The 15,913-nt window shown below is 35.6% G+C and overlaps 1 protein-coding gene across 2 annotated transcripts; it reads right to left on the bottom strand.

Moving 5' to 3' along the window:
- Nucleotides 1-9,731: 9,731 nt before the first annotated feature.
- LOC103936036 (probable transcription factor KAN2) lies at nt 9,732-15,664 on the bottom strand. Of its 2 annotated transcripts, none has more exons than XM_018644720.2 (6): nt 14,382-15,664; nt 14,192-14,268; nt 12,471-12,516; nt 12,194-12,368; nt 10,876-10,948; nt 9,732-9,966 (listed from the first exon to the last, which is right to left on the bottom strand). In XM_018644720.2, the coding sequence occupies exons 1-6, from the start codon at nt 15,067-15,069 to the stop codon at nt 9,817-9,819; spliced, it is 1,209 nt and encodes a 402-aa protein (XP_018500236.2). In that variant the 5' UTR covers nt 15,070-15,664; the 3' UTR covers nt 9,732-9,816. The 2 variants fall into 2 exon arrangements, with proteins under 2 accessions (XP_018500236.2, XP_009344144.2); XM_009345869.3 differs by having other exon boundaries at nt 10,876-10,951; nt 14,382-15,658.
- Nucleotides 15,665-15,913: the final 249 nt, after the last annotated feature.

Genomic DNA, 15,913 nt, shown 5'->3' with positions numbered 1-15,913 from the left:
CCTGATTGAACAATTGTGCAATTTCCAGTGCAAAGAGGCTACTGACAATAGGCTTCGACGAGACATGACCAACATAAGCATGTCACCATTCACAAATGAGATCGAGCAGACAGATCTACCTCGCGGGTTCACTATACCTCACTTCACTCTATACAAGGGAGACAAAGATTCAAACCGACATCTCAAGCATTACCACAGTACCATGATCCTCTTCAGGAATGACGACGCGCTTATGTGCAAAATTTTTGCCACAACTCTACAAGGCGAGGTGCAAGCCTAGTTTCACACTCTACCGCTGCAGTAGATCTGGAGTTTCAACGAACTTTCCTTAGTTTTCACTAAAGAGTATTTGTCTAACCGCTCAATCAAAATGACATCCGACCATCTCTTCAACATTGTATAAGACTCTTGGGAGACAATTTGCGACTATGTAAAAAGGTTCAAAATGGAGAAAGCCATGATTGTTGGCTGCAACGAGAGCATAGCAACGGCAACATTCAGAAACGGGATTCCCACCGAAGACCCTTTATTCTTAGCAACTTCGTATGCTTTGGCAGAAAATCACACACTATGGGACGAGGCCAAGCACTTAACAAAAATGAGTCGGAAAAGAAGCGCATGGAACATTCCCCGGGCCATAGAAGACTCAGAGTCCGAAACATTCACCAAGTTCACAGTTCCAATCAACCAAATTCTCTGCAAGCTCAAGAATAAACCTTGGTTCGAACTGCCACCACCCATGAAAGGCGATCTTACCAGGCTGTATCATACAAAGTATTGCGCATTCCATCAAGGACCGAGCCACACTACTAACAACTACCTAAAGTGGAAGCAATACCTTGAGAAGCTGACAAATGAGGGTCGGTGCAACGAGTATCTTAACAGGTCAAGGATACGTCCTGCATAAGCAGAGAAAGTCTCCATCACCCTCTGAACCTGTTAGGGCTTCTCCAAATAAGTTCGAAGTCTGAAGCAGCTTGACGAACAAGGCTTCGTAAGCCTAGAATTATCCAATTTGTTATGCAATTTCTACCTTCTACCACAGTTGATTCATTTCTTTATTCTCAATGAAAATTCAAGAAGTTATTCATAAGCCTGGCTCAACTATTGTCTACAACAACTACTCAAACCCCTATCTGGGTTTGCTCTCTAGTGCAAGAGGGTAAACCAATTCCCCGACACCCATATAGGTAAGCTCTCTAGTGCGAGATGGTAAACTAATTGCTCTCCAGTACGAAAGGGTAAACTAATTGCTCTCTAGTACGAGAAGGTAAACTAATTCCCTGACACTGATCTGGGTAAGCTCTCCAATATAAGAAGGCCACATAGCTCAAAAGATCAAATGCTTGAAGACCAACTAAGCAATAAATGGTCAAAGGGCAGCAGCCACTTTGCACCCAATAGTTCGCTCATCTGACACTTCATCTTCAATAGTTACGATCTTGGCAGCTTCATCCTTGACTGCTTCATCTATGGCAGCTGAGAAATCAAACTCAAACAGTTTCCTTATGCCATGCCACTTCCTTGGCCCATGCCACACCTCTTTCTTGGCCCGTGCCAAGCTGACTCCTAGCCTTTGCTAGCCGACGTGCTGCAGCATCCCAACAGCTACCCCATGGCAGCACCACCTAAGAAAAGGACAAGGAAAATTAAGCTTTTCTTACATCAATGCTGGGCGAAGAAGACAAAGAAATCAACAAAAGATGGTTATTTGCATGGGCAAGCAAAAAAGAGTGCTAAGGGAGGGGGAACAAATATCCTCCAGCTTTCTCTCTTTCTTGTAGGGATAAATAATTTCCCTCCGAAGTTGATTTAACCCCCTACTTAAGGTAGACCTAAATAGGCTTTAGAGGCGATTTATTTCCCTTTCCTGGAAGAATCTAATTCCAAGTCCAAGTGGAAATCTGCATCAAAGTTGAAGATCTCTACACCTACTGCCCTTTCCTGTGAGCAACCTAACAGGTATGGGGGCATTTGTGGAGCCAAAAATAATCGAGAAAAATATGGAGGTGACACGTGGATTCTAGGGTAAAAAAAAAAAAATAACCTCAAGGCATATCGAACCTTCAATGTGCAAGCAGTGGACAATCAAGGTCAAAAGTGATCAAAAGAGGTATTTATTCAAAACCTATTTCATATGTCCTCATCAAATCTCCCTCACAAGGTAAGTCCCAAATTATTTCTCCTAAATTATATTAATTAGATAATTAATTTATCTATCACTCAATTAATTTATTAATTAGTTAATTAATTGTAAATTACACCCAAAAAACCACTAAAGTGGCCGGTTCCCATCTCTCCCAAAAGGGTCGATCACGCCCCTATAAATACCACACCATTTTCTCCAAAAACCTAAGTTGAACACTCTTGCAAAATTTTCCAAATTTTGTAAACACTTTTCTCTCAAATTCTAACTTTGGCATCGGAGGTTCTTCGGCCAAACCCCTATCCCCCCTCCCAAAATCATCATGGGCGCGTGAGGCTCTTGGCCTTGATCAAAGGTGTTAATTGTTTTGTAGGTGCAATTTTATCCAAGAAGAAGAAAGGGGAAATTTGCATCCACACATTCCCTGGTTCTCTTGTATCCTACTCTCAAAGCTATGCCTCAAGTAAAGACATTGGAAGTGAATTGCCCCATACATTTCATCACGTGTGTTACATCTCTTTTTTTTTTTTTTTTTTTTTTTTTTTTTTTTTTTTTAAATGTATACAGATAAGAAAATGAAACGTGTACTATAGGATTATAAGTTGCAGAAACTTTACACATTTCAAAGGAAATCCAAATAGACTTGTTGCTGTTCCTAAAATGGATGAGACGTACATAATTGGAGGCAGGTCACGACGTAATGTACCAACAAAGACTATCCACCATCATTTTCCTGTGGAGTAATTTATTTATGTCATAGATGAGCAACTTGTGGAATTAGATAGATGTTTTGATGAGTTAAATGCTAAGTTGTTTATTTGTTTCACATGTTTGAGTTCGGATGATTCATTTGTAGCTTTTGACAAATCAAAGTTACTTTATCTTTCTCAATTTTTTTTCAATTTAAATATTTTCTCAATTACATGGGATTATTACTTTCGCAAACAAGATTGTCAAGAAAGGGTTTATCATGTATATAATCTCTTAATTGGAGGGAGGTCATTGACTTTACTTTTACTTGTTGCAACTGCTTTAAGGGTATATAATCTCTTAATTAGAGTGAGGTCATTGTTAGAGTAGGGACATTTTTCCACCCTTTAAAATAGTACAGGCCGAGAAAAAGACTTAGAAAAGTCCAAGAAAGATCAAGGCCCAAAAAGGAAAAGAAGTCTAATGTCCAATGGAATTAGAAATGAGCAATTTCGAGCGCTATAGCCGACCATTCACCAGTCAGGTTTCACTAAATAACATAGAGAAATTTTCGACCGCCATGAGCACGTGGGTAAACTAACAACTTTATGACACAAGGCTTCATGAACAGGCCTAACACCAACCCCAGGCCACGTGTTAATCACCATTGAAGATGGAAACCTTGGATGAGATGTAAAGGCTGCTAGACCTGAATATTTTTAACATTATCTCACCAAACCCTTTTTCTATCGAAACTCTATCTTCGTTAGATTTCGGCCACTTCAACTTGGACTAAGACTCTGAACCTAGTCCCCTTAGGCGCTTAATTCATTCCTTATCTGATCAACCACATGTTTTGATTCTTGGAATAATTCGATTTTTATCAAAACCCATTCTAATCCTTTAACAATTCTAAATCAATCAGGACTCGTCTAAATCATTATCACAATCTGATCCTTTAACAATCCCATTCCACTTAGATTCAGTCGGATCACTAGCATTCCATTTTCGGGCTAAGAAAGTCACATGGACTAAATATTTATTATTGGGCCGAGGTTCACTTCTTGGTTTATTTCCTCTTGGTCCAAATCCCATATTTTAGGCCCAAATAATAACTCAACAATTTCAGAATATGAAAACTCGTCCTGGACAATAATAACTTTTAATGTTGTAGATAAGGTGACATCCCGAATTGGTGAGACCTTATCAACCAATGCTACAACAATAATTAGATTACAATTTTTTAGCACCAATTGCATATCTTCCTCCACTACTACAAAAGGGCCTTATTTTGTCGGTGGGTGGTGTCGCTTTTATACAACATAATGGTGGAAAAGACATTCCGACACCCACTTAATATGGTGTCGAAGTCACTTTCTGTTATAACCGACATAAACTGTTAATGTCGCTTATAACTGACATTGATTTTAATATTTTTAATACTGGTGTCGCATTAAAAAAAAAAAAACTGTGTCGCTTTTAACCAACATAACTTTAGCGTCAGTTAAAGATAATTGGTGTCGTTTCTCGCCGACACTAATGACAGTTTTTAAATATTTTCAAAGACAGTGTCGATTGTAGCCGACATAGGTTTTCATTTCTTATTAAAAATTTTGAAACCCGGTGTCAGTTATAACTGACATAATGTTAGCGTCGGTTAAAAGAAATATTTTCAAGGCCAGTATCGGTTGCAGCAAACATAGGTTTTAATTTTTAAAATATTTTGAAAACAATGTCGGTTGTAGGCAATGATTGGTGGCCTTTATATACCCTCCCCATGTTTTCTCTTCCTCATTGGAGACATCTGTTGATTAGACACAATCTTAATGTTTATGCATATCGAGAAGAATATATGTGACAATGTGGTGGGAACATTGCTAGATATAGAAAAGTCTAAAGATGGATTGGCTACCTATGCAGATCTTAAAGTCTTGAATATAAGATGTAGTCAACACCCATGCAGAGAAGGAAATAGAACATTTTGACCTCCAGCATTGTTCATGTTGAAAAGAGAAGAAAAAATGCCTTTTGCAAAATGTTGTCTAGTATTCGGGTCCTCGATGGATATTCATCAAATTTGTTGTGATGGGTTCACGTGAATGAACGAAAAATACATAGGGTTTAAAAGTAACGATTGCCATGTTTTAATGCAGCAGTTACTCTCGCTTGCAATACGTCTGGTTTTGCCTAAAGCTATTACTATGGTATTATTATAGTTGAGTTCAATTTTCAAACAGTTGTGCAGTAAGAAAGAGCATGAAGAAGGATTCAAGCAACTGAATTCAAGAATTGCATTGACATTATGTCAACTTGGAAAAATATTCCCTCCTGCATTTTTTGATATAATGGTACACCTCCCAGTTCACTTGGCAGATGAAGCAGCTCTTGCAGAGCCTGTTCAATATAGATGGATGTATCCAATTGAACGGTAATTAACAAATTTTTTAATAATTTTTTACAAATGTAGTCATAACTTTAACTAATAATTATAATAATTTGTGTTTCAATTTATAATTGTAGGTATTTGCAAACAATGAAGCACTTTGTTCGTAATAAGGGTCGTCCTGAAGGTTCTATCGCTAAAGCATATTTGGTGGACAAGTGGTCGTCCTTATGTTCGATGTATCTTAGAGATGTCGAGTCTCGTTGCACCCGTAGAGGTCAAAATGAAGATGGTATTGGGCGTGGAGTATCTGGTAGGTTATCAATTTTTTACTCCAAAGGATGTTATATGGGTTCAGGAGAAAATGTGGAGCTCGATCTAAATGTTCTTGATCAATGCCATAGATACATTCTAAATAATTGTGATGAAGTTACCTATTTAGAAGGTAAGAACATTTAATCATATGTCTTAATGTTTTATTGGTTTTCTTAACTTTGAAAAATTAATTATCTAAATTTGGACATAATTGCCCAGGCAACATGAGGAATTCTTGAAAACTAAACATTGTCGAGAAAGGTTAACTATGTGACAAATCAAGGAGCTAAGCAAGAAAGAATTTACATAATGGTTCAAGCAACGTGTGAGTTGATATAACAATCACATTATTTATTTATATTTTTACATTTTAATAATAACATGTTTATAGTTATCATGTCAACCTTTATCTTCATTCTTATTACAGATGAATTCAAGATGTCATCCTAATGACACGTTGATATCTCCAGACTTGCATTTGGTAGCTAATTATCCTAGTAGGGTTGTGAGTAAATATAAAAGTCATATTGTTCATCAGTTCAGATTTCGCATAAAATCTATGGATGATAAGCATAAGAATCAAAATTGTGGTGTCTTTGTACCTGCAAATGTTCCTGGTGCAATTGGGCAAGTGAATTGTTATGGCAAAGTTGTAGATATGTTCGAGGTTAAATATTGTGGTCATACTGAGGCAGGAGGTAGGGGTCGAGCTATGATGTTATTTAAGTATGAATGGGTTAATAATGAAAGTCAACGAGGAATGAAGACCAATCAATATGGATTTACTATGTTGAACTTCAATCGATTGGGATTTAAAGAGGATCCTTTCTATTATCATCACAAGCATTACAAGTATTTTACATTGAGGACACAATTGAAAAAGATTGGCTCTTAGTTGTTCGAACACAGGAGTTTGACGTATTATAGGATAGTGATGCAATTGATGATTATGCTATACCTTGACAATGAAAATTTCCTTACAAGGGTTGGTGTGGAAGAGACTCCTTTTCATGAATCATTACCGTTGCCTATTGAGTTCGTTAATTATTCCAATACTGATGACGACCTAACAGATGATGACTTGGAATAAATATATTAATTATTTTATTTATTTTAAGTATTAATTAGACTATGTTTCAATTAGTATGTGATGATATTTAATAATAAAATTATATTTTTGTTTTTTATTATGTATTTTATTCAAGTTAAATTTTATTTATTAAAATCTTAAAATGTTATATGAGATAACACAAAAAAAAAAAAAAAAAAAAAAGAGCTAGTTATTTTTTTTCATTGGGTTAAACAATTTTTTTTTTTTTTTTGAAACTAGTCTGTTGTCGTTTTTAGTTGACAGTATTGGTCGGATAATTTGAAATATTAGGCGGGAAATTTCCCACTTGTTTTGCATGGGGAAATGGATGGAGAATACGTAAGTGTCAAACTTAGTGTTGATTTTAACCTACGCTATCATATTTTAATTTGACGCGAGTTTCATTAAACAAACGCTACGTGAATTTCAAAAAGTGTGTCAGAAGTTCATGTCGTTTAAGACCGACACCAACATTAATTTAAACCGACATTGTGATTTTCAATAAAGTGTGTCAGAAAGTTGACTGGTTCATTTAACTCGATATGAATATCAGTAAAGTGTGTCAGGTTGGCGTCTGTTTTAATCGACGCCATGTACATTTAATTCAACACCAATGGCTTTTAATTCGACGCCTGTCAATCAATGTTGGTTTAAACCGACGCCAACTAAGTACCCATATTTAAACCCCTCCCTTTCCCATTTCATCCGTGCTTTCATTTCTCCCCCAATTTCAGTCTTAATTCTTCTCCTTCCCCATTTCATCCATGCGTCCATTTCTTCCTCCTTTTTCAATTTTTCCTCTTCTCATTCCCCTTTTGCTATGGATCACCATTTTGAAGATCAACATTCTGAGGAACTCCAATTCGAAGAGGAAGAGCTTGACGGTGGTTCATTTTTAAATTATTATGATTATTAATTTTAGTTTTTGTTTTGTATTCTAACTAGTTTTATGCTTAAATTGAAATTTTATTTTTGTTTCTTGGTTTTTAATTGTTTTTTTTGTATTTATAAGGATCAACTCAACGGAGATGCGGACCCTCAATTCCGAATTGGAAAGAACATCCTTGTTCATTTGATTCGTCTGGAAAATGCATTAGTGATAATTCTAGTGCGTTTTCGAAACATGTAGCGGCAGAGGTTAGAGATTATAGAAGTATTTCAATGGTGGCATACTGGAATAAAGAAAAAACAAAGGTAAACGTTTCATGATTTATTTTATTATACCTTGACATTTGTCTAATAAACATAATCGGCAGATGAAAACTATGAACCACACAACCGGTTCAAAATCTTTTGCAAGAGTTCGGGAAGAATTTGTATGGGTTGTACATTTATAAGAATTGTGGTTAATTTTAAATTTAATATATATAGTTGGTAGAAATTTTATTTTTAATATGAAGTTTGCTTAAAATTGTTTGTTTTTTCATTGACATGGTGGGAATTATTTTTATATAAATTTTTTTAATTATTATTAATTAAAAACTAACACAGATTTTTTTTTTATTATTAATATATTTGGTGTCACTTATGAATGACAACATAATAATTAATTTATGTATCGAGATGTTATGCAATGTCAGTTAAAATCGAGAGTAGTTTGAGTATTTTATTTGTTTAACTGTTACGTGATGTTGGTTAGGACCGACAATAGGTTTGATATTTTAATTCTTTAATTGTTGCTTGATATCGGTTAGGATCGCCATCATGGCAGAATTCAACGTCGCTTCTAACCAATGTAAGTTAAGATGTCACTTTTAACCGATGTCGGATTTTTACCAAAAATCCGACAGTAATTGGGGTTTCTTGTCAGTTTTTCCACCGCCACTGATAGCCTTTTTTGTAGTAGTGCTCATTTGCAATAAACAAGAACAGATTGGCTGAAACAATTAATTCGAACCTCATGAGAATAAATCTTGCCCTAGAGTAACCAAAGAAGGTTGAAGTATTTGGTATCATCGATACTCACAGTAACACGGGACAAGGTTAATAAATAAAAAGTTGCAAGTTCATTGATTGAGACTTGCCTTTAGGTACGCGACAGGTCCAGTTGAAGCTAATATAAAGAAGACAAACTTACAGCATGCATGCAATCTTGCTGTAAATGTTTCTTTCATTAATGCTTTAATGTTTTACTATGTGGTTAACATTTGATTAATGATCCATGGAATGAAATATTTTCATATCGTTTTCTTTTAAGATTTAACACATAAATAATAAAAGTGTAGATAATATCGTATGTATTAAATTTTTTTATTAAAAGTGTTTTGATGTTAAAAGGAGAAAATCTCTAGTCGAAATTTTATCTTTTCCATTTTCCTTATGTGTTTGCATTTTCGTATATATTTGCTTCAGAAATTTTAGTATGAAGTCTTTGAGAAAAAGAGAAATTTAGTATAAGTTTATATTCTCAAATTCTTTATTTCCCTTTATCGTGAAGTGTAAAGCATGCGATAGTACTGCTTTAATTTTCTTTCTTTTTCGGTAAATGACGGTGCTTCTTTTTTTGGTCAGACAAATGATGGTGCTGCAGCTGCTTAAGAATGAAAGAACCCCATCACCTATGCTAAAATATAGAATTGCAATTAGCAAGGATCACCTCATACTTTTGGTTAAAGTTTTAGGATTTTATAATTTATATGTCATTTTATATTTTATTTTACAGTTTATGTATCTTAATAAAATTATATATTTTAAGTATAAACAAACACTTATTTATATGATATATAATAAATTTATAATAAATCTGCTTAGTCCACTTAAATCCAGCCTAACCGCCTTGGTGTCAGGCTCTAGCCTACTGCCCAAATAGCTACTAGCCAATTAACGGCTAGAGTCTTTTAAAATCTTGACAAAAACATTGAAAAACCAAATTGGTTTTCCGTTGATATATATAAGTAGGAATAATATATTTGATCAGAATCTTGGAGATTGATGGGAAGGACATGCTTTTTTTGTTGCTTTCTTTTGTGTCTTTCTTGTCTCGTTGTCTTTCTTTAGCTCTGCTTTTACTCTTCTTTTTCTTTTGTTTCTTTGTCCCTCTGATTTCATGAGCGCGGTACCTGATTCTCATCTTTCCCATGGCAGCCCCCATTCATCCAGACACGAGAGGCATAACACACACATATATATTGATTTGAAAATCATGGAAATTGAATTAGGTTTAATTTGATTTAATTATTTCCCTATTCAATTTCAATGTGACCTGCCCAAAGTGAACTCCAAATTGGGCTTCCTGGGGCTTAAGCTTGTCCCTCCTCCTGAAATGTTTGTTGAGGAGCTGCTTACATCCGATATTCTCTCATAGCTTAATCCTTTCGGATCCATCATGTTCAGGTCCTTCCTCTGAAACAAAAGATTTATATAAAATTATAAATAAATACGCAAAAAGGATAAGAAGCAAAACAAAAGATCTGTGTGAACTGTGAAGGCGGGAATCGAAGGACGTTTGACTACTCTCACAGGGAATAATTGAATACTAATTTATCAAAGGGAAGTGAAACTTTGAAAGAGTACACTAGAAAGTAGAAAGCCTGCACAAACTGAGCTCCTCCCATAACATTATTCTCCCTATAGCTATAGCTCCTTAAATCTTCATCAATTATCATATGTATGTATATTTATTTATTGGAAACTTCATGTGATATCTTTTGACAATGCTATCATTGTTATTATATATAATTCATCTCGTGACACTAGCTAGTCTCCAATTTCATGCATGATCAACCTATGGGGCTCGTGAGCCAATTGGATTAGGTTTTCGGTCTAGGGCTAGGTGTTTATAAATTGTTGTGATGAATGAGAGAGTTTGCTGTAATTTTATGCAAATAAATGGGAGAATAGGCTTCACCTTTTACTTATTTATATATTTACCTTTTTTCACTAGTGGAAAGGAGATTTACATGGAAAATATATATACTGAGAATAATGAACAAGCTTTTACATATCACAAGGATTCTATCTTTTTAACTGGGACATGTGAAATACGACAGATTAACCCTTCAATTTTTAAGGGAACCAGCTTTTGGAAAGCCTATGTATCCCTTTTATCCTCTCTATGAGTAATCTGCACGACTTGATGGAGAAAGATGAAAAGAACTACCTTTAATCTGTTCATTGATTCCCATGGCATGACATCTATATACGTACGTATAATTGATATATACATGAAAAGCGTAAAATATTGCAAGGTAAATCTTAACATACATATGCTTGGAAATACATACATAAATGCAAAAAGTATTGAATTGGTACCTCCTGATCATCGAGAGACGTTATAATATTTGCAGATGCAGAATCATTTGAGTTTGCATGCAACCAAGCTTCTCTGCTGCAAACAACAGATTGAGAGAATATTATCTATCAGTGGAAGCCATGCATGCAGATGAAAAAGCAAACTGAGAGAGAAAAAAAAAAGGCAATCTTTTACTGCTGTCTTGTTTATAGTTATAGATCCTCTCTCCCCTTTCGCACTTTAGTCTTTGCATTTGTGCTGATTGAAATAAAGTTGAACTCCCATGTGACATGCATTCACTAACAAATGAATATATGAATGTAGCTACCAATTCACAGACTACAAGAAACTTTCAAAGGGGGTACAGCTTTGGCACAAAGATTTCGACTAGGGTTTACCTTTGGCCCTAAGTTTTCCAAAGTGTAGGCCACTTTTGATAATACATGCATGCATATCTCTCTCTCTCTCTCTCTCTCTCTCTCTCTCTCTGTACATACATAAATATATACATAGCTCTATATCCAAGCCCCACAAAATCAAGGAAAGAGATATCTCCATCGATTTTTGACAGTCAAATGAGAGCCCCAAATCTTGGAAATTTGAAACCCTAGCTAGGGGGTATCTTTGGGTCAAGATCACTCAAGTGTGGGTGGGTTTCTTTTTAATTTCTTTTTACCATGTACCCACAGCCCACTTGATGAAAGAGGTTATAATTACCCCATCATGATCTTTGATATGAAGTTTCAGTCAATTTTCAAGCATGTCTCTGTGATGGACTGAGACTGACAAATATGAAATCATCATCATTACTTGTTCTTTTTGTGATTTCTTTCTTGCATGCCACAATATATGAGCGCCATGCATGCATATTTAATTAATGTTTAAACAATTACACAAGGCAACCTAGACAACAACAAAACATATATACATTGAAATATTTTTTCTCTTTTATGCACTCGGGTTTATTTTTACCCCTTAATTATTCTTTTATTGACTCAAACCAAAGGCTAAAAATAATATAGTGATGTGTAAGTGGAGAAAAAAAGCGCAGGAAATGACTTTATTAATGTTTTTGAAGGATAAACTGTTATTATCATTTGAGTAATGGTCAGGTCTGAAATTGGTTATTAATTATGGACATGCAAATCAGGATTTGTCGTTCCAGCTGGCCATTGTATGAATTATCAATAACAACCAACTAGTAAATGAATAGGGTAAATTAAAATAGAGAAGAGCGACAGGCAGCGCTCCTTTTTGTAGGTCTCTGTGGAAAAATTGCTCCAGAGGCCGTCTGCAGTACTAATATGCAATTTAATTAGCGTTTAATTAGTGTGCTACCTTGAAGGATTGCTCCAGAGGCCGTAGTACTCCTTATTATCTTGAACAGTAGTCGATCTTGAACCCTGCTGAGGTGATGGTAGCTGCTCACAAGACCTTCTTGGGTTCTGAAGTTCATACATCATGTCTTCAGTGGTGTCACCAGATGAAGCATTTTCATATACGTCACTTTGTCCTGTACCACAAAACGATAAAATTAATTCATGCTAAGAACCCCTTAAGATAATTTTAATGTGCCACATTTACATTTTCTGGAAAAGGTAGAGACATTATTAACCTGAAGAGGCCGCTGCTTTATCAGTGGTTTTCACCGTCCGGTACATCTGCAATGTTTGGAATTCATATTAATAAATAAATAATCATTTACATTAGAATAGGCAATGCATCATTACACTAATAATTTGGGACATAATTTGACCAACTAAAAGACCAATTTATAACAAATATGTATACATGTCTGAACACAATGCAAGTACATACAGAAACATTGATATGGATGATGTTGCAAAATTCCATTATTCATGTATGAATGTATGTCTATGTATGTATATTGAATATGTGGGTCAAATAACTTGTTGGAGCAAATATTAGAAAATATGAAAATAACACCCTTTCTAAGAAATATGGTTAACACTATTTTTCATTCAATTATTAAAATTATAAAGTAAGAAAGACTAACAGACTTGGAGATTGAGGCTTGCATAAATGCAATGTCCTAAAGACAGAATTTCATCCCTACTCTTGTACTTGTAGTTCGGTAGACGTTCATCTCTCACGATTCAACAATCTATAATCCGAAGTCAAAGTACTTTAATCTTCAGACTCTAGCAAACTTCATATATTCCGTACTCTCAAGACACGACTCAGAGTTTGACTAACAAAAATACAAGACATTGGAGAAAATTCTTCTTTTTTTTCTTCTGATTCATTAGACATGTGGGATGTTTGAGTTTATATAGAACTCAAGCCACCCCTTTTGAAACATTGTGACTGTTGTCTAAAGTTCCAACGAACAGACGCAACTCATGAATTTGGATTCAACTATAACACTTGACTCTTATTTTTCATTTATACAGAAATTAAATACTATAAATTAATGTTATAATATATAATTTCCAACATAACTATGGTTAGAAATGCAGGACAAGGTGTGTGGTTAGAATGGAACCCATATATGGATCTGATCTGAAGAAGATATCATTGAGAAATGATGATGTTTCTGTACTTGTTTATTTGTTTCTTTTTCTTTATATATATTTGTTTAATAATAATATATCCTAATAAATACAAAAGATGGATAGATGGATGGGGTGTTTTAAGCTTGACTTCATTTTGAATTTCTTGGGCTTTGTCTTCCTCGATTTCTGAAATCGATGCATACATCTCACATCTCAGAAGTCAGTAGCATACTCTTTCTTTCTCTCTTTCTCTCTCTGCAGAGGGGAGAGGGCTGAGAGGAAAGAGAGAGAGAAAGCATGGATTATTTATCTCTCTAACTTAAGATGGACGGTTCATTTTTCCAAGTAAAAAGCTGTTCATTATGAGCTTGCAGAAGAAGAAGCAGAACCATCAGATCTAGTCTATCTATCGTTAATCTATCGCAAGTAGAAAGAAAACAGTCTCTTCTGTACTGCACAAAAACAACACCATTGGAGTTTGGCGCGCGCGCACACAGAGACACACACATTTATATTTTAATTCAATAATAAATAACACATAGCTAGCACCTTCTTAATGTATAATATTAAAACTAATGTAGTTTGTGAACATTTCAAACTGAGAGAGAGAAAGAGCTGCAATCAAGTTAATTGAGAGGTGACACATCTTCAAGAACCAATTAATTGAGATGGAAGCTGGAACAAAAGCCAAACATGTATGCTAGCTAGCTAGCTATATACACAAATGCAGTTAAAGGTTCCATAGCTACCTATTTCACAAAATTAGAAGAAGCAGAAGAAGAAGACAGATATAATAAAAGAATCAAAGATAGGTTGTTACCTGTAAGTGAGATTTAACATGTGCCAAGGTGAGATCTTTGACATCCATTAGCTCAAGAACTGACTTTGGTGTTGCTCCTTATCATAATTAAATTATAACCCACTAAATTAATAATTGAATTTAACAGAAAAATAAAATATAAAAAAATAGTTAGCGAGTGAGTGAGAGGAGTGAGAGAGTGAGTACTGACTTTCATGGCCACCCAAAAGCTCAACGGCGTGAACAAAGCGGGCATGAAGATTTGTAGTCCAACGCATCCGAGGGGCCCTCATGCTTCGTTTGGCCGGAAACCGAGAGAAAATCCGGGATCTTAGAAGGCCACCATGATGACCTTGATGATGATGATGATAAGCAGCTGCCTGAAATAGTGGGGTTGAACTAGAAATTGTAGAGGTAGAGGTTGCCGAATTATTATCGAAATTAACCGGCTTTTGTGAAGAAGAAAATGGGAAGAAATTATTAGGAGGACGAGGAGGATGAGGGTTTTGATAGAGTGGAATTCCTCTAATGGGTCTCAAACACCCAAGCAGCTCTTCCGATTGCTGTAATTGTTGTTGCACATCTGCTTGGGGAACTTGTGGAAAGTAATGGCTTTGCTGAAACTGAAAGGGATGGAAAAGATTGCCATTATCACCATTACAGCTAGTACTGGCTGTAATATTACTGCAGTGGTGGGGACGATGATTGGTGTTCGAAAGCTCATCGGAGGTGGAGTTTCGGGAGTCCAAGGCTCTCTTCCAAAACCCCAAATCCATCTCCTCCTGATGACTATGATGACTGCTTCTCCTCCAACTAGTTGATGAAGAGGAGGACGAGGGTTTGCTGTTTGGAGGGCTAATTTGTAGAGATAAATCCGGTTGTGCAGGGAATAGCTCCATCAATAATTGATCTCCCCACCTCCCTCTTTAAATTTCCTTCTCCCAAGCCCTATGTAGATATGTGTGTATATATGTATATATATAGCTTGCTTATGATTCCCTCCTGTATGTCTATGAGCACTTTCTTCTTCCTTGTGCTGGGAAATAACAGTGTGTGTTTGTATATATGAAATAACAGTGTGTCTTTGTATATATATTGTGTGAGCTAGTCAGCTAGCTTCCTTGGTGATCTGATTAGGGTTAGGGATTTTCAGGTGTTGGACGGATTTCTGGGTATTTTTTGTTGATGGGTTTTGATCAATTTGTGTGGGGGTAGTTGCAGAGAGATTTCACATTGAGATGAGAGAGAGAGGGGGCGCCGGGGAGGGGGGAAGAAATGACAAGGTATGAAGTGAATGGATGTTTCTTTTGTGTGAAGTATATGTGAGAAAATGACCCTTGAGGGGCTCTATAGAAAGAGAAATTAAGAGAGAGAAGGTAAGGTGTTTGATTATTTTGTGGACGTGGGGGTAGGGTACTACTACTAGGGTAAGAAAGTACGATAAAGAGAAACAGTAAATAAAGTTTGAGACATGTTTCTTTCTAATCACTTGATTCCTTTATCGCTATAACTATTTCTATTTATTTATTTTTTATTTTTTTGTAAATAAAAAAAGGAATAAGATTTGGCTGCTGAATCTTCAGCAGCCACTCCTACTTACACCCAATCTCGGATGGACACGTGTCCAAGTTTATTTTTTTTAATCAAAATTTAGACACATGTCCATCCGTGATTGTATGTAAACATAAATGGCTGTTGAAATGTCCAGCAGCCAAGTTAATTCCTCAAAAAAGGGGGTGGTTT

Source organism: the organism of the source record quoted next, unplaced genomic scaffold (assembly GCF_019419815.1).
Source record: "Pyrus x bretschneideri cultivar Hongxiangsu unplaced genomic scaffold, Pyrus_bretschneideri_v1 Contig69, whole genome shotgun sequence".
Lineage (NCBI taxonomy): Eukaryota > Viridiplantae > Streptophyta > Magnoliopsida > Rosales > Rosaceae > Pyrus > Pyrus x bretschneideri.
Note: the sequence above shows the minus strand (reverse complement) of the source record. Positions and strands in the feature narration are given on the sequence as shown.

Coding starts and splice junctions, on each gene's coding strand:
- LOC103936036 (XM_009345869.3), bottom strand. CDS start 15,069: ATGGAGCTATTCCCTGCACAACCGGATTTATCTCTACAAATTAGCCCT. Junction 12,369..12,470: donor TAAAGCAGCGGCCTCTTCAG/GTTAATAATGTC, acceptor TTTGTGGTACAG/GACAAAGTGACGTATATGAA. Junction 9,967..10,875: donor CGTCTCTCGATGATCAGGAG/GTACCAATTCAA, acceptor CTTTTGTTTCAG/AGGAAGGACCTGAACATGAT.